The sequence below is a fragment of the Synchytrium microbalum genome, assembly GCF_006535985.1.
Source record: "Synchytrium microbalum strain JEL517 chromosome Unknown SmJEL517_scf0038, whole genome shotgun sequence".
NCBI lineage: Eukaryota > Fungi > Chytridiomycota > Chytridiomycetes > Synchytriales > Synchytriaceae > Synchytrium > Synchytrium microbalum.
Window position 1 is genome coordinate 111,922 of NW_022158387.1, and position 16,857 is coordinate 128,778.

The window sequence follows — 16,857 nt, forward strand, 5'->3', positions numbered from 1 at the left end:
ATAATCTAGGGTGACATTTTGCGGAACGGATTCCACAACCGAAGTCGCAATTTGATCTGATATTTGCTCTATGTTACTCATTCTAAACTCTATAATAGCCTCAACGTATATGCAGAAATGGGCGAAGAAGGAACATGAAGACATTGCAGATATTACGGACAAGTTTTCTCAAGTTCTTGCTAAATTGGGTGATACGGAGCTGGAGGTATTTAGCGAATATCATTTACAACAGCGTCTTATTGATCCTGTTTTAACCGTGTTGTTTCATTTTAATAGTACTGTGACAATTACACCGCTTATCGTAAGACAGTAAAGGAGATTCTCAGACGTGAAGTGAGTGGTTGACATCAGCTTTAAGTTGCAATTTGCATAAGTGTCTTGTTTTCTTTGCTTGCTGACACTTCAAATCCCCATCTCAACAGGATGCCATGTACAATCTTCGTCAAAAGAGAAACAAGGCCCAACGTACCTACGAAACATTGGCCAAGAACGGGAAATCACACGATGTAGAAAGGGACGAAATGACTGCTGTGCAGATTCAGCTTGAAGAAGTGCAGGCCGAGTCAGAAGGCTTCAAGAGAAAAGTGCTTAAAGACGCGATACATTTGCAGATGGATGCGCTTGCTGATTTGGCCCAACAGATGTTGATTATTTCTACGTATGGCAAATATCTCGCTGGTAAGCATGTCGAAAGGCCGTGTTGTGGTGATGCAAGGTATCTCAAAGTTTTTTTCTCTCGTCGTCTAGATCAAATCCCACAGGGCAATCTAGAGCCTCGTCAACCACTCCCTAAATACCAAGGAGCACCAACGACTGCGGCTATAATGTCAGACTTCAAATCTGCCATGGTTGACCACAGAATCTCTCATCCCGCCGTTCAAGGAGCTTCACTGCCAAAGTGAGATTTTCGAATGAATTGCGAATGAATTTTCACCTAAATGAATTCATACCTGACTCATTCCCCTTGTTAATAGGACGCCAGCATTCGATGGCTTGCCAGCCATGTTCAAAGACACCGAAGATGACGAGCCAGGGACATTGGGACGCGCTGGTACCGGCAATGGATCTCAATTTACACCACCAATGTCACCTAAAGCAGACAAGGGCAAAACGCCCAAAAGATAGTGTATTCTTGGTTGATTAAATTCCTGTGATAATCTAGTACTTTGACATGCGTCAAGCAGCACAACATTTTTTGTAAGAAACAACCCTCGTTTCGTCTGCTCCAAATACAACTATGTGTTTCAATTATGTGGTATGTACATGTTTGGTAATGGATTCGAAAAGGATGGAGCTAGACCATTTGTCGAGACACGGAGACGGTCCTTCCCAAAGTGCTACCTTGCATGGAGTGGCTGGGAGCCCTGGGACTTACTGGTGCAGTCTCACTGATGCCGAATCCTTGTACCTCGTCCTTCAACGAGATGGAAAAGAGAAGATTCGCCATTGCACGTAAACTCAGCGTCAGAATGGTCATTTGGGCATCAAATAGGACTTCGTAAGTGGTGCTAGTCATGAGATGATGTGAGAAATGTGATTTTTTTTTGGCCAAACAACTCATTACTCACAACATGAGCAAAAACCTACAAGGTAACCGCACTGTTAGCAACGTTAATGATTGTAGAAGCTCTACTCATGTCTCCTACTTTAATGTCACATCAGTAAACAAGGACACCCAGATAGATCCATACACGGCCAAGAATGTCCGAAATTTGGCTTGCCTTGCCGTACACGTAACTGTCTTGCTATTCCCGACAAGAGTGTTAAGAGCATTCACAGCCTTCACCACCTTGGCAAGGAGAGACAAATCACAGAATATTGCAAGCAACTCCGTTGCAAAGATCAGAGTAAAGCATAGAGGCTCCCACATCCCATGAAACATGAATGAAGCTGTCCAAGGGGTAGGATTGTTCCAGTTGTGTGCGAGTAGAAGGTAGAATGGTGTCAGAACGAAGATTGGAAGGATGTATAGGACGGTGCAGTATTGGTTGAATCGGTCGGGATTGGGCGATTTGCTCCATGTGGCGTAGAGTCTGCAAAGAGATGTGTGTACGAGCGATGAGAGTCCGTACTACAGGTGAGTGGGGTTTCAAGTGTCAGGAAACGAAAATGGTTGAGACAATGGAAGCAACACTATGTGTTTCAAGCTTACCATGATCAATATAAACATGATGAACGAGAGCACAATGGTAGCCTGCAATGCCAATAAGTCGTGGGCTCCATTGTATCCCGTCAGAGTAATGGTGATGAATGATGCGATAAACATTAGCAGCGCGAGGAATTTCTGTCTTTCTTGGTCATTATATAGAATCGTCTTGTAGTTTAACGGCAGTCCGTAGTTCCACAGAGCTTCGATAAAATTAAATTCAGTTAAGTAAACATGAGGGTATGCATAGAAGATGGCAAAGGGCTACTTTGAACATTCACGAGCAGACCGATTCCACTGATGACATTTCCCAGTATCTATGGGGGAAATGTTACTCGATGCACATGTTGTACGTCGTCTTCATCAAATATCGTACCACTTGAGTGATAGATGCGCTCATAGCTGTCTCCGAACTCCTGGCTCCTCTGGAATTTGGAAAACTATTCAATAAAGTTTTAGTTGCCGCAGTTACCTTCAATCACAAGAGGAATTCCCTTACGGAATAGCGATCGAGGGAGATGCGTAATGGATGCTATGAGCTACACAGAGAAAATTCAAACCACGAACATTCATGATGTGTTTCTGTAGTTGTCGCTGTCGCAATTTGTTGAAGTGATGAAGATACCGTTTTGCTTACATCTCCCAGAGTAGAAGTGACGAATATGACATAATTCACTTGAGCTGACAGGGTGTGGTGATGTTCAGTGTATTCGATCGTTCAATAAAGTTTGTCGCGTCTTTGACATTCGTTGAGAGTTGAAAAATGTTGAAGCGATGAACAACCAACTGCTGGAGCTCACGAGGCGTATTAAGGAGCTCCAGGCTGGGAATTTGGCCTTAATAAATCAAGATGGTACCATAGATGCAGTCGTAAGTCTCGTACAGCATTGGGTTGACACGATGCGAGAATCTAACCAGTTCCATAACAATAGGTGGCAACCATTGCCAATTCACCGTCCCGATTCGAACGTCAACTGGCCGTCAAGCTGCTGATTCTCACCATATACGCATCGCCGAGTCCAGCAGGCTTGGATCTTACGACATCTCTGTCATCATTAATTGATAAAAACCGGATTGGTCTATATGAAGTACTGCATGCTATTATCAAGCATGCGAGAGCCAGTCAGATACGTGACGATTGGAGAGTAGTAATATCTATTCGTGCCTTTGGGGATGCATTGGCGAAGCATGTCCTACATCAAGACACGGTTTCTGATGTCGCATTCTTGAAAGTCGCCACTCAGGTTTTTAAATTGCAACGAGACTCGCTTGGGTATTATTTCGGTGATGTGATGAATGTATTTGAGTCTCAGACTTCACAGGTACGTTGAACCTTAGGCCTTGGAAACTACGTGTAAGCCAGTTGTGACGTTTTTAAAGTTGGTTGATGTAGGAACGAGGTCCCATCCCCTAATTAGACGCAAGTGTTTTGAGGTCGTAAGACGCATAGCTGAGATCAATCCCACCAACCTGGTATGGATTTCGTTCGTTCTGACGATCATGAGATTGACAATGCTGACTTTTGCTAGTCCAGTGCAGTGAAAGCTTTCTCAGCATACCTTGAAGTTTGCTATAAAAGTTCTTTTCAAATGTGGTGGTCGGCTATATCAGACGAAGACTACACTGAGATTACCTTTGACCATCCTCCGAACCAAGAACAACAGGACGAGTGGAAGACTGCAGACAGAGAGAGTCTACGACACGTTCTATATACTATTGGATTAGCCATACGGTCTTGCTTGATAGCTCGAGATGTCGAAGTTATAGGAGTGTTGCAGGAACTTGAAGCGAAACAAGGTAAATCGAAAAATGGTGATTTTTTTGCATCTTTGAATCTCATCTTCACCAAATGCAGCTATCCTGGCAAGGCGAGATCTGGCATTGGACTTGCTGACATTAAATACAGATCATGATGGACGTCTAATGGAATTCATGAATCTCGTCCAAGCAATCCACTTTGCATTGAAAACGGAAGTGGGCGCTTCGGTCGCCAAGTAAGCACAACTTCCTTACTACCACTTTATCGCAATACGCGCACAAACTGAAAATCATTCTATCTGCTGTAGATCCCTGCCACTTCTCTCACGTTGTTTGGCAACATGTACGCCTCACGATATGTTTGTTACATACGCCAACATGCTATCATATTCATCGTCCAGTATGGTTGATTTCTTGCTATCAGAAGAGACTGCTTTTCTGGAATTCTTGATCAAGTACTTGAGGTTTGCGTTGGAGGATATGAAAGGACTGACTGACACGTGTCTGTCGAGGTGTATTGATATAGATGAGATTGAGACCATGTTGAGATCCGTACGTACATCATTGATGACGCTCAGTTCACATGGTGAGGTCGCATTTGACGCGTCGCTCCTTCTTCTTCGTTTGGAGAAGATCTGCGACAAGCTGGAATGATCAGCGGCCTGAATGTGCCTGCATCTGTAAATTCACGTGTAACTCGCGCGTTAAATATATTTCTTTATTGTATTTATTGCTAATTATATAATCGTAACTATGTTCCTTCTTCACGTTCTGTTGGAAAACGGTCGGAGTTCCATTTAGTCATTTAGTCGTGACTACAAAGCAACTTCGAGAACTGCCACAAATTGAACGGCAACTGACAACTCTGGACTATCTTAGAAGAGTCTTGAACATCCTCTTACTGTATCCAAGGCGAAGTTGTTCTTGTCATCATGGTATGTGAAAGACGCGCTTGCTACGTGGTTTAAGCCAAATCGATTTATTTGATTGTCGTTGTCGATTGGTTTTGATATGGAGACCGCCAATTCATTTCAATGAATGAACTTGAAAGAATTGTTCCGTAAAATATGTGATTCCAATCTTGTTTGATGTTGAATTGGTCAATTGCACGTTGTGACATTTTGTCACAAAACACGTTTTTCTTTGGAATGATCGTGAACGTACCAAAACAGCATCCACACACCAGCTGAATGATTTTGGACATTGGAATTTTGCCGTAAAGCACGTTTCAAGTTCCTGAACTGATCTACAAGGAACTCGCTCTCACCAACCTCCATATCTTTCTAGTGCGGGATCTTCGGTATACAAACTTATCTGATCGAACGAGACCGCAAATACATCGTTGACGCTCTCCTCAATGGTCTTGCAAGATTGGAATACCGAGGATATGACTCGTCAGTCTTTGGTTGTACAGGTCGAATCTTTCGTCCAAATCACTAAAACCCACTCCAATCATCGTATAGCGCTGGCTTATGTATTGACGGAGACAATGATGAGACCCTCGTTTATCGTGAAGTTGGAAAGGTTGTGAATCTTCGTGCCACAATCGCCAAAGATGCGAAATTGAACCTTGACAAGACTTTCATGGTTCAATGTGGAATGGCACACACCCGTTGGGGTAAGAGGTGAAGAAATTAAGATCTTGAAAATCTCTAATCGTTTGTCCCTATGCAAAACAGCTACCCATGGACCACCAAGTGTCCGCAATTGTCACCCTCACTCCAGCGACCCAACGAATGAGTTCATGGTAGTTCACAATGGTATCATTACGAATTACAAGGACCTAAAGACATTCTTGGAACGGCGATACGGTGAAAACTCATTCACTTCTGAAACTGATACTGAATGTGTTGCAAAAGTGAGGTGTCGGTTCGAAGGTGATTAGTTTTCATGGAATTAACTAAGATTTCCCTCCATTTTAGCTATGCAAATACGTCTACGATCAACAAAAGCAAGCTGGTGTATCAATGAGCTTTACCAAACTTGTCAAGGCTGTTTGTTCTCAGTTGGTACGTAGTCACTCTCTACCTGTTCAAAAGCTTATAATGTTGCTAACAACTGTTTGCTTTACCTAGGAAGGAGCCTTTGCATTCATCTTCAAGTCTTCCAAACACTTCCCAGGAGAATTGGTCGCTTGTCGTCGAGGCTCTCCCTTACTCCTTGGTGTGAAAACAACCAGGAAACTCAAGGTCGACTTTGTTGATGTCGAAGTTGAAACAGACATGGCTTCCTGTACGTTAGCATATCTCAGAACTTTTCATTGTGATCAATTCTGCGCTTTGTGGCTGACGGACGTTCAACTATCCTAGTGGACACGGCTGCCAATGGTTTCTTGGGTGTTGAAGCTCCTCGCTTACGACGAACACAATCCAGAGCCTTCATGGCTGAAGATGGAAACCCAGAACCTATCGAATTCTTGTTGTCTTCTGATGCTTCCGCCATCATTGAACATACCAAACGAGTTTTATATCTCGAAGACGATGATATTGCTCACATTCATGACGGAGGTATGTAAAGAGTTGATTTCTCTGATTCTTTCCTCTTGATGATCTGACGCAAATGATCTCCAAATTTACAGAACTTCAAATTCATCGATTGCGTCGAGATGACACAATGTCTGCCATTCGTCCCCTGGTTGAATTGGAACAAGAATTGGAAGCCATCCAAAAGGTTTGTCCAACCGTGCTTCAGCACTTTGTCCTACCGTGCTTCAGACCTTCATTTTGCTGCTTGTTTTGCTGAGAAGTATCGTTTTGTAGGGATCTTTCGCTCACTTCATGCAAAAGGAAGTCTTTGAACAACCCGAGTCTGTTGTCAATACTATGAGAGGTCGTGTGAACTTTGATACCTACCGGTAAGTGTACTCTGATCATTACTCGTATTGGCTAAACAGATTGGTCGTGTGACGCTGGCGGTTACATGTATAGAAACAGCATTCAACTCCTCGGTGGTCTCTTTTTTGACCAACCGTTTCGTTACTTTCTAGAGTCATATTGGGTGGCCTTCGATCTCAATTGTCAAATATTCGACGAAGTCGACGAATCATATTCTGTGCTTGTGGTACTTCGTATCACAGTTGTGTCGCGGTAAGAAATGATTCTCAAGCTTGCTCGTCTGTCTGTTCTCGTCACAGCTCATCGCTTTTTTTCTTATCACATATTTCCAATTAGACTCGAGCTTTGTTTGCTGAATTAGTTGAAGTGCCTGTAAGTGTGGAGCTGGCTTCTGCATTCCTCGATGAACGTCTCCCAGTATTCCGTGATGATGTCTGCATATTCGTTTCCCAATCAGGTAGGCAGAAATCGGTTGCTTTTGTTGCACCGGCAAAACACTGACATATTTTTCAAACACTTGCTTCAAATAGGTGAAACAAAAGATACCCTCCTTGCTCTCGCATACTGCAAAGAACGAGGTGCATTGTGCCTAGGTGTTTGTAACACTGTCGGTTCTACCATCTCTCGTGAAACTCATTGCGGTGTTCACATAAACGCTGGACCTGAAATCTCTGTCGCTTCAACCAAGGTAATCAATTACCCGTCATGTTTTCTTATATCTTCAGCATATTTATGATCAACGTGAAACTAATTGGACCATATATAGGCCTACACATCTCAATTCATTGCCTTGACAATGATTGCTCTTCAACTATCTGAAGATCGTCTTGACAAGCAAGCACGACGAACCGAAATCATTGATGGATTGGCTGCTCTCTCTTCAAATATTCGAAAAGTGTTGGCTTTGGAACCTGATATCAAAAAGTACGCTACTGAATACGGAAAGCATGAAAACTTGATCTTGTTGGGTCGTGGATATCAAGGAGCTACTGTATTAGAAGGTCAGTATTTTGATGTCTTTTGGAAATTGTCCTATTTGCAGACAACAAAGACTCTAAAACCATTGCTCTTCGAAATTTAGGTGCTTTGAAGATCAAGGAAGTCTCGTACATTCACGCTGAAGGTATCTTGGCTGGCGAATTGAAGCATGGTCCTTTGGCTCTTATTGATGCCCTCATGCCAATCATAATGTGAGTTTTGATTGTTTACCCGTCTTCATGTTCCCATCCAGTCACCAATACTCAAACCAACACTTTTCACAACGCAGGGTGATGACCAAGGATCGACACTACGACGACAACATGAACGCCTTCAAACAAGTCACTGCCCGAGAAGGCAAACCCTTGTTGATTATATCTGAAACAGACAAGAACAGTGAATTCGCTCCATTCAACTCGTTACGTGTTCCCACTACCGTTGACTGCTTACAAGCTGTATTGAATGTGGTTCCTTTACAACTATTGTCATACCACGTTGCTGTCAACAAGAAGATCAACCCTGACAATCCAAGGTGAGTGCTGATGAAGTGTTTTAGGTCGTCAAGAATGAAATTAACGATTCTTCAACTCTTCGTTCTTAAGAAACCTGGCCAAGAGTGTCACTACTCAATAGAGTCCCATCGAAGGAAGGAAACAAAATAGAGGAGTAATTATAAAAAAGAAGAGAGAATCAGAATCGAGTCACTCGTTTGTATACATTTCGTCGTTTCAAAATATATCTGCATTTTTTAAAGAGAAATACGCGATAGTCTTTTATTGCACAGAGCAGTTTGAGATCGTGGACATCTTGTCGCGCGGGAAACGAAGGAACGCCATTGTGTCTTGGTTGACGGAGTTCGCAGAAGCTGACAGCTCAAATTTTAGCACGTCCAATCCTAACCGCAACAGGCAGATCGTATCAAGAATGAGCTCATCGGGAGCATTCATTGTCTCTTTGGCAACTACAGAAGATGAATTGTCAACGATGAGAAACATTAGACTGAAAGTGTTTGCTGAAGAACAGGTTGACAAGTTTGGTTTTCTGCACAGATCCAATGCAAGCGATCAATCTCAATTCATCTTACTCTTATATTTCTATAGGGATACCCTCCAGAAGGAGAATTCGACGACTACGACACTCACACATTCACCAAATATTTCCTATGTCATCCAGCAGACAAGGATGCAGCATCATCAAGCCTGGGAACATCACGACTCGTAAAGAAGACTACGATACGAGCTGATGATGATCCAAAAATCATCAAGTATTGGATTGGCAGGCTAGCAGTACTATCGTCTGCAAGGGGGTTAGGACTTGGGAAGCGGTTGCTGCGAGCCGCTGAAGAGTACTTTATAAAGAATGTGCTTGATACGATACGTGTTGCAGATGGACAGAAAGTCTCGTTGTATCTGGAAGCTCAGGTGGATAAAAGAGGGTTTTATGAGTCGCTTGGGTATACTGCTGACACTGGAGAGACGTATTTGGATGGACATATATTGCATTTGTTGATGCACAAAGACATTCAAATATTAAAATGAGGAGAGTTGACTCCGCGATACTACGTCGAACCTCATGTGAACAATGTACATGTATACAATATGATATGACATAAATTCTAAAATCTTATATGAATGTGCATATCCTTGCAGATGCTTTTCTGCTTGACTTTGATTCAGTATTCCTCACATTGTGGGTATTCCTCAGACACGCTTAGCAATATCGTCTTCAACGCCCAACATCTCCTCACCGACAATGTTCTTACGACCTTGTCCTTTGAGCGTTGCTGTATTGTGTGCAGCTGCCACGAGCCATCTGGTGCAAAAAAGTTCGAGGTCAGCACACAAAAATGGCTGTAACTCCAAAACATTCTGCTGATTGCAAAACCGTGATTTCGTACCTCTTACGACGACGTCGTCCTTCAAGAAACACCATGGCTTCATCATAGCTCTGAGGAATGACAGCTTTCAGAGGACTTGCAGAGTCCTTTGCCACTCCAAAAGTTAGATGAAACTCGTTTGACGTGTCTCGCGTTCCTTGAAGTGGGTCAATGATATCGATCTTGACCTAAGTACAACAGATCATCAGTCTCGTGGAAGATGGAGGAACTATGAAAGTGTCTATGACAATGCAAACCTCACCTTGATTTGGAAGCTTCTACTAGGAGCTCCCGGTGAATAAACAACAAGACTCGACATCGACAACAGCGCTCCAATGTGTACTGGTCGGAGGAATGATATATCATCCAAGCAGATGAAAAATGGTGCTGATCGCGCAAAAATTAACGCATTCGCGAATGCTGGAAAAGAATTTTTAGCGTTTTGTTGTTGTGGTCCGACTACTTTTGTTTTAGAATTCCTTGCTTACTTACCTAATTCGTATGCAGACTGCATTAAGAATCCTCCAAACACATTTCCATGAATATTCCTTTCGGATGGGTGACATATGACGACTTTTGAAATTTCAGTTTCGTCCATGAATATGACGTTTTCTGGTTTCTGATCCGAGAACTGGAAACGTCAATGTTTGAGAGACAAGCGACACGTAATAATCAGTTCGATATCAACAACAAAAAAAAGTTTAAATCACCTTCTTAGATTGCAAGTGCAGGTCATGCACTAGCACCATCTCTTCCACTGACGGTGGCAACTTTGTAAGTGCAGTTGAAGCGGCTACTTGTTTGCGAGCTTTTGCTTCAGCACCAGACTGAAAGAGTCTTCGTTCTTCATCAGTTTCCAGTTTCAATCCATTTCTGGACGGGGCAAACGTGTGAACATTCAGCGAGAATCAGCTTCAAGAAGAGTGTGCCAATCTTACATCTGAGCAGCTTTGCCAGTCACAGGATCTCGAGCCACCATGATAAACTTGGCTGCGAGTATGGGGTTGCTCTCAATGTTTTCCGGCAGCACATTCTCAGAGCCTGGTGGTGGTGCTCCGGTTGGTAACGAATCGACTGTTATTGATACCTCAAGTGAGCTGCTTCCAACAAATGTCACAAATCCACTCATTCGGATATCTTGATCAGGCGGTATTCGTTGTAACATGTCAATACGATCCACCGATGCTGTCACTCTAAAAACATGGAAGGGTGTTGAGTCTGTTGAGGTATAGATGCGCTTCTTTGAATGCTTTAGACAAACAAGCTAAACAACTGACATTGTGGGAGGCACCGTATCCTTGTTACCATCATCAGCATGCAAATAAGCGATTGAGCCAGCCAGAGCATCTAAATCCTCTAATATCTTGCTGATACGGATTGTACCAAATGCGTTGATGTATTCTTCCCGTACTGCTGGGTCTGTCTTGAATCGCAAGTAGTCTGTCATCCAAGCTCGTATTAGTTAGACAGTCTTTTGAATATGAAAGCAGACATCCCTACCTGCAACATAAGAATCATGCATCTTCTTGCTTTTTAGACGTGGCACAGTTGTCGTCGTTGTTGAAGCTCCAGTTGGTTTGTCAAGGTTGAGATTACGATTCATCCATAACCGATAAGTCAAACTGTTTCTGCTTTTAAACGGCGGCAAAACAGAAAACAGCTTTTGGGTTGTATTCTTATTGTCTGGGGGAGTTGCATTCTTATTGTCAGAGGGAGAAGAACTAGTATCTTGTTTTGCTGATGTCGATGTCTTGTCGTTTGAGGTGCTTGACAGTCGGGACTGTACGAGATTCAGATGGCATATATTACATGGCGAGATACGCCTGATGACACGACTTTTTGCCACGAATGACATCCAGCCTACTGAAAGATAAATGAAGCAAGTTTTTGGTCAGTCATTTCAATCCCGCGCGACAACGCACTGCAGGCCAACTACTAGCGATATCTGACACGATGACTTACCTTGTAAAATGGCACAGAATGGTGTGCCGGCTCGTCCTCAGTTCAAGACCTCCTTTAGTGGGAACACGCGAAAACAAGTTTGGAGCATGATGAAAATATAGGCATTCAGATCATGAGCTCTCGTTTATAACGTAATTTACGCAGCAATTATAATCCAGCAGACATTCGTTCGCAGTTCCAAGCCCGTTGACCGTCTCAAATTTGGTGTGTGCGCCTGTTTAGCGAAAACTTTACAAAATCGTACCCAATCCGTTCGGCTACTGATTACATCTTGAAGAAATAGCGAAAGTTGAGAAAACTGATACCAGGAACACTTTCGGACCTGCTCTTGGATTACCTGAACGATTAGATCAGGCTGTGAGCTAAATTGCAAATTCAAGGAACTTTGACAACTTGTTCAAGCACCGTCAGGCTCTTGTTCAAGCACCGTCAGGTTTAGTCATGAATGCATCCACATGTACCAGGAAGATATCTATATTCTGGTCTTCAATTTTTACAGACACAACGCTCATTGGGACTGGCACCCAGTTTTTAGGCTCAATTTGCCTTCCCTTCCAACTGAATTGACACTCCTTTCCTAGTTTTGACAAGCGTAAAGCCAAGACAGACCCCCAAAACTATTGACTTGACATGCGTCTTCAAGCTAGTACGCACGCGGTTAGCTCCTGCGTCCTGGATCTGCCATGCGATTCGCGAAGTGGACAATAAATTCTTGCACTCGGATTAACCAATCCAATCGACTTCCGCAAAGGAGCCTTCTTTTTCTCTTTTTAGATTCGAGGCTAGGCTAGGAGTGCCACTTGACCTTGTACACCATCGCACCATCGATTTCAAACTTTCCTAAAAACACCGACACTTTTACCAACTTCTTTCCTGACTTCAAATCGATCCGATCTACATCTAAACATTCAAATGGCTTCAGCTGGACACTGTAAGTAGCCGTGCCATGGTGACGTTGATGCATTCTTGCTTACTATCACGTTCTGGACTGGTGTAACTTTGCCACGACAACCAAGCTAAAGCTGTTTTTCTCGCTTTTAGCAATCTACCTTGCTTTCATCGAAGTATGCTCTTGCTTATTCGTCACAGTTAGCCTCATATGTCCTCCTGATTCCAGCTTTTGGTGCTTCGAATGCAATACACGCAAAACAAGACTGACACGTTGTTCTCTATAGAACGGTGATGATGCCGCATTAAAGGCATTCTTGCCATCAATGGCCAAAGTTGATGGAATCACCACCGCTTCCATCGTCAAGAAGGCCTTCGAAAATGGCGCAAAATCTTCTCATGTTTTGTTGCAACAGTTTGCAACTGACGCCCAGCTGAAGGCCTTTATGGTATGTCAGTGTTTTTATAATGCAACGCCAGATTTCCAATTCGCCAGCTTGTCGTTTTCCAGGGTTTATGTTTCATGTCCCGCGAAAAATGTTTGGGACGACGCAAAATCAATAAACTCACATATCACATCATGTTGTAGCCCAAAGCTGCTGCCTTCTACGCAGCCTTCAAGCCATGGTTGGCTGGTGGTAACACTCTCTTGTACGTCCTCCTTGTGTTTTATCCCGTTGAATGTGTTCTCGAAGACTGTTTCACATTGCCACCTCCAAACTCACACACCATCCCCCATTCTCAAGGCACCGTGACGACAAAGCTGCCCCAGCAGCCGGCGACGTCCTCTCGATCGGTGTAATCCTCGCCAAGCCTGGCACCCCCGAACCAAAAGCCGAAGACTACGCCCACATCCAACACGTAATGGCCAAAGTACCTGGATACAAGCGATTCGCTTTCTACATCAATTCCGAAAACCCTCGTGCTGCAGTATCCATATCTGTGTTTGACAATCTCGCAACTATTGCTACTGTCGCTGCTGATCCAGAGATTGTTGCCCTTCAAAAGACTGTTCATGAGGTACGTGTCTTTTCGAGTATTACGGATTTGTTGTGTTGAGTGCATGCTGACGGTTGCGACATAGGCCGCTGAAAGTGAAGGAACATTCGTTGGTATGTACCTTGGAACGTCTTGTTATAGCATCTCATTGGAAGAAAGCTCACCATTACATTTTCGTCACCAGGTCAAGCGATTGAAGCCATCATCAACTAGAGATACATGTCTCGAACTATCCACCTAGTTTGTCTTGTCTGGTTGTTTCCATGAGCCCGTGGTCTCTATAGATGTCAACAATATAGAACATTGACCCACCAAACAACTTTCGTGTCGTGTATGCGTTTTAGAAAGCTTATACTGAATTTTAAAAGAAGATATGACTAAGTGCGGTAAAAAGCAGTGACATTTACAAATGCGTTGCGTAAAGAAAAAGGGACTGAAAACTGTCCCATTCCAAAAACTCGACGAGCTTAAATCATGCCTCCTTATCAGTTTCCTTAGCCGTCAGGCCCAACATTCTCAGGAAACTAAAAAAGAGTAGATGGAGCAGAATTAACGCAATTGATCAAACTTTGAAACAAACAAAAACAGGGGAAAAGGGTGGGATTCACAGAAGGGACAAAGAGATATGTATATGTCATCAATGTTGTACAGAAGGGCCCCCAGATGTAAAATCAAGTAAAAGATAATATATTACGTACGCGCTGCTCACGGTCAGTCCCAGATAAAACCATGACGAAATCTATGAACGTAGAGAAGAATGCTCTGTCAAAGAGTACAACAGGATGATTCAACAAAGAATGCATTGAAGTAGTCGTACGTACCGAGAATATCGAAAAGGCCGGCCTGGTAGACGATATCGGAGCAACACCTCGACCACCACTTCCTGATTTACTGACAGTCCTACTCTTTTCAGACACAGCGGCGGCGGCGGCAGCAGCAGCGGCACTACGTGCTTCTTCCAAAAGTTTCCTGCTGTGTGCCACCTCAACTTCCAAACTCTTGATTCTGGCATTCAATGAAGAGATCTCGAGACTTGATTCATCCATAGATTGTTTTGATTTGGTTGACAGAGCACGTAATTCATCTCGTTCTTGTGTCAGCTGGACTAGATCTTGATTTATAGCTGCGTTTTGAGATGTAAGGCGTTGTATGTCTGATGCTCCTTCTTCCGATCTCTTCTTTTCAATGTCTCGTTCCTATATGATTTGAGTCAGCGTGCTTTGATGAAATTGTGGGGGCAAGTAAACAAACGCACACGAAAGTAAGTGAATGTGAGATCTGGTCGCACTTTGACAAACGCACCTTTCTGACAATGTCCATTTCTTCATTCAACCTCTTGCATTTATCCTTCCACTCTTCCACATCCTTTACAAACGCATCAACTCTTGATCTGGAATCCACCAATTCACTCTTTATCATGTCAACCTGCTGAGTCGATCGCTCAACCATTGCTTTATATGATTCGATTTCTCTCAGAGCCGATGTATGTTTCTCAGTCCATGAATTGATTTCGGCGGTATGTGCTGCTTTTAATGCTTCAGTGTTGCTATTGTCGTTGTTGGCTGGTGTTGATGTTGGAATTGCGGGTAGTGCGTGGGTTTCCAGATTGGTCAATGTTGATTTCAATGCTTCTAGCTGTGCGTTCGTTTGCACAGCAGCAGCAATCTCGGCCTAGCAATGAATACTCAATTAGAATGGCGGTCTAAGACGACGATTTTATTTGCCACCAACCTCGACTTTTTTGTTCATGGTATCCAGTTTCTTCCTGTTGAGTGTCCTACGAGGTGCAATGGTGTCAGTATACCAAAGCCTCTTGTAAAGAGACGCTGATGCTTTGACATACATCTTGGAAGGATCTCCCTCGACAGGTTGAACGACGGCAGTTGAAGCTGCAGGGTTGATGCCATCCACTAATACAACAATCTTTCCTGAAACCTTCTGGTACAGAACTAGGGGGAAAGTGCAAGAGTCAAACGCGAACACGGAGAACCGTATACATGGTACAATGCATACCAGATTGACCATCGTCTGTCATGATATCAATACCAAATTCCAAAATATCGCCCGTCTTGAGCTCATGCGGACTAGATTCTTGTCCTTCCTCACTCAACCGCACCCCATTCACGAACGTTCCGTTTGAACTCTTGGCGTCTTTTATATACACCTTGAGTAGTAGTGTTAGTATAACACGTGTGAAGAGTATGTGAAGTAAGCGAGCTCTACCTTGCCACGATCAAACCAGACTTCAGCATGTGTTCGTGATAGTACTTTTGAGTCGAATATTCCATTGCCGGCCTCAGCGGGTGCCTTTGGCCCGAGTTTTCTACCAATCTTTATAGGTTCAAACAAGTCCAACTTTTTCGCATCAAACGTATCGTTGAGCGGTTCAATGACAAGACTAGAGAAGGTGAAGGGTCAGTTGAATGATGAATAGAGCTGGTTGAAAATACGGATTGGATCTGTAGAAATCCGTAACAGAACGCATCCCTCCCGCTTTCAATAGTCAACACGACGATTAAGTGATCAACTTACGTTGGAACTTGTTCAAGAGCCTGTTTGTTGGTGGTAAACTGCTTCATCTGTTGGCGGTGCATCGCGCTCAACGTCGACGGATTATTGGCACTTGGGGTGGGCATCTTGACTGTTGATCTTGAATGTTGTTGATTTTGGTGAGATCATATTCACGGTGTCTTTGAACTAGGTCCCTTAATACAACAAGACGCGATGCTAGCTGTATAATACTATATTACTTATAGAATTCGGCGTTTTTCTCGTGTGAATCTCGCGGTGGTGGTGAAAATCGATTTAGCCTAGGAACACCTACATTTTTGGCAAAGATTTCGCGTTCTGTGGCGATTTTATCTGTACATCAGATTTATACAATGTACTGATTCCTCAAACACGCCGCTTCTTGAGGCTTCTTGACAAAACAAGTTGGTTGCCATCGTCACTCATCCTAAACATAATCCTAAACTGACATCATTGGCTGAACTAGAAGTGGTTTATAGACGAAATATAGGAGTAACGACCGCTTCATTGCCATTGGTAAGTGCTATCTCCTTGTTGATTCTGCTCCGGAATCCCTATTGACATCACAGAGCTCACATCCATCAAACCCGCTAGAAAAAAACGAGTTTTACCAAGGCAACGTATATACAAGATGGTCACCCAGGATCATCAACACAATGATTTTGATCATATGAATGAGCACACAGGGCCTGATTGTCAATCTTGTCCTTTGGTTGCCATTGAAGATCTCTCGTCAATCATCAATCGCCAACAGCAACAGCCAGCATTCAAACAAGAAGAACAATATAATAATAGCACTAATATCATACAGCAACCATCTCTTTTTCTCAAAAGAACATATTCTCAAAACTATACGTTGCCAAACACTCCCAATAGTAACAGTAGTA

General features: G+C 43.2%; 3 protein-coding genes across 3 annotated transcripts; 1 reads left to right on the top strand and 2 right to left on the bottom strand.

Moving 5' to 3' along the window:
• Positions 1-2,920: 2,920 nt before the first annotated feature.
• GFA1 (glutamine---fructose-6-phosphate transaminase (isomerizing)) lies at positions 2,921-8,349 on the top strand (the record flags this gene model as incomplete). The annotated part of the gene is made up of 20 exons (XM_031170840.1): positions 2,921-3,016; positions 3,079-3,468; positions 3,676-3,943; positions 4,002-4,140; positions 4,213-4,456; positions 5,192-5,298; positions 5,368-5,522; positions 5,584-5,762; positions 5,827-5,913; positions 5,980-6,136; positions 6,214-6,411; positions 6,483-6,574; positions 6,664-6,758; positions 6,891-6,990; positions 7,075-7,195; positions 7,269-7,426; positions 7,505-7,739; positions 7,820-7,928; positions 8,006-8,248; positions 8,319-8,349. The coding sequence occupies 20 exons, from the start codon at positions 2,921-2,923 to the stop codon at positions 8,347-8,349; spliced, it is 3,204 nt and encodes a 1,067-aa protein (XP_031023188.1).
• Positions 8,350-9,416: 1,067 nt separating this feature from the next.
• On the bottom strand, positions 9,417-11,039 carry SmJEL517_g04913 (uncharacterized protein; the record flags this gene model as incomplete). Its single annotated transcript, XM_031170841.1, has 7 exons — positions 9,417-9,528; positions 9,614-9,780; positions 9,855-10,012; positions 10,085-10,223; positions 10,303-10,465; positions 10,531-10,785; positions 10,870-11,039. 7 exons carry the CDS (start codon positions 11,037-11,039, stop codon positions 9,417-9,419), a joined length of 1,164 nt encoding a protein of 387 aa, XP_031023185.1.
• A 2,874-nt stretch (positions 11,040-13,913) lies between these two features.
• Positions 13,914-16,077, bottom strand: SmJEL517_g04914 (uncharacterized protein; the record flags this gene model as incomplete). Its single annotated transcript, XM_031170842.1, has 9 exons — positions 13,914-13,965; positions 14,140-14,180; positions 14,263-14,637; positions 14,744-15,112; positions 15,173-15,218; positions 15,285-15,390; positions 15,455-15,605; positions 15,665-15,839; positions 15,974-16,077. The coding sequence occupies 9 exons, from the start codon at positions 16,075-16,077 to the stop codon at positions 13,914-13,916; spliced, it is 1,419 nt and encodes a 472-aa protein (XP_031023181.1).
• Positions 16,078-16,857: the final 780 nt, after the last annotated feature.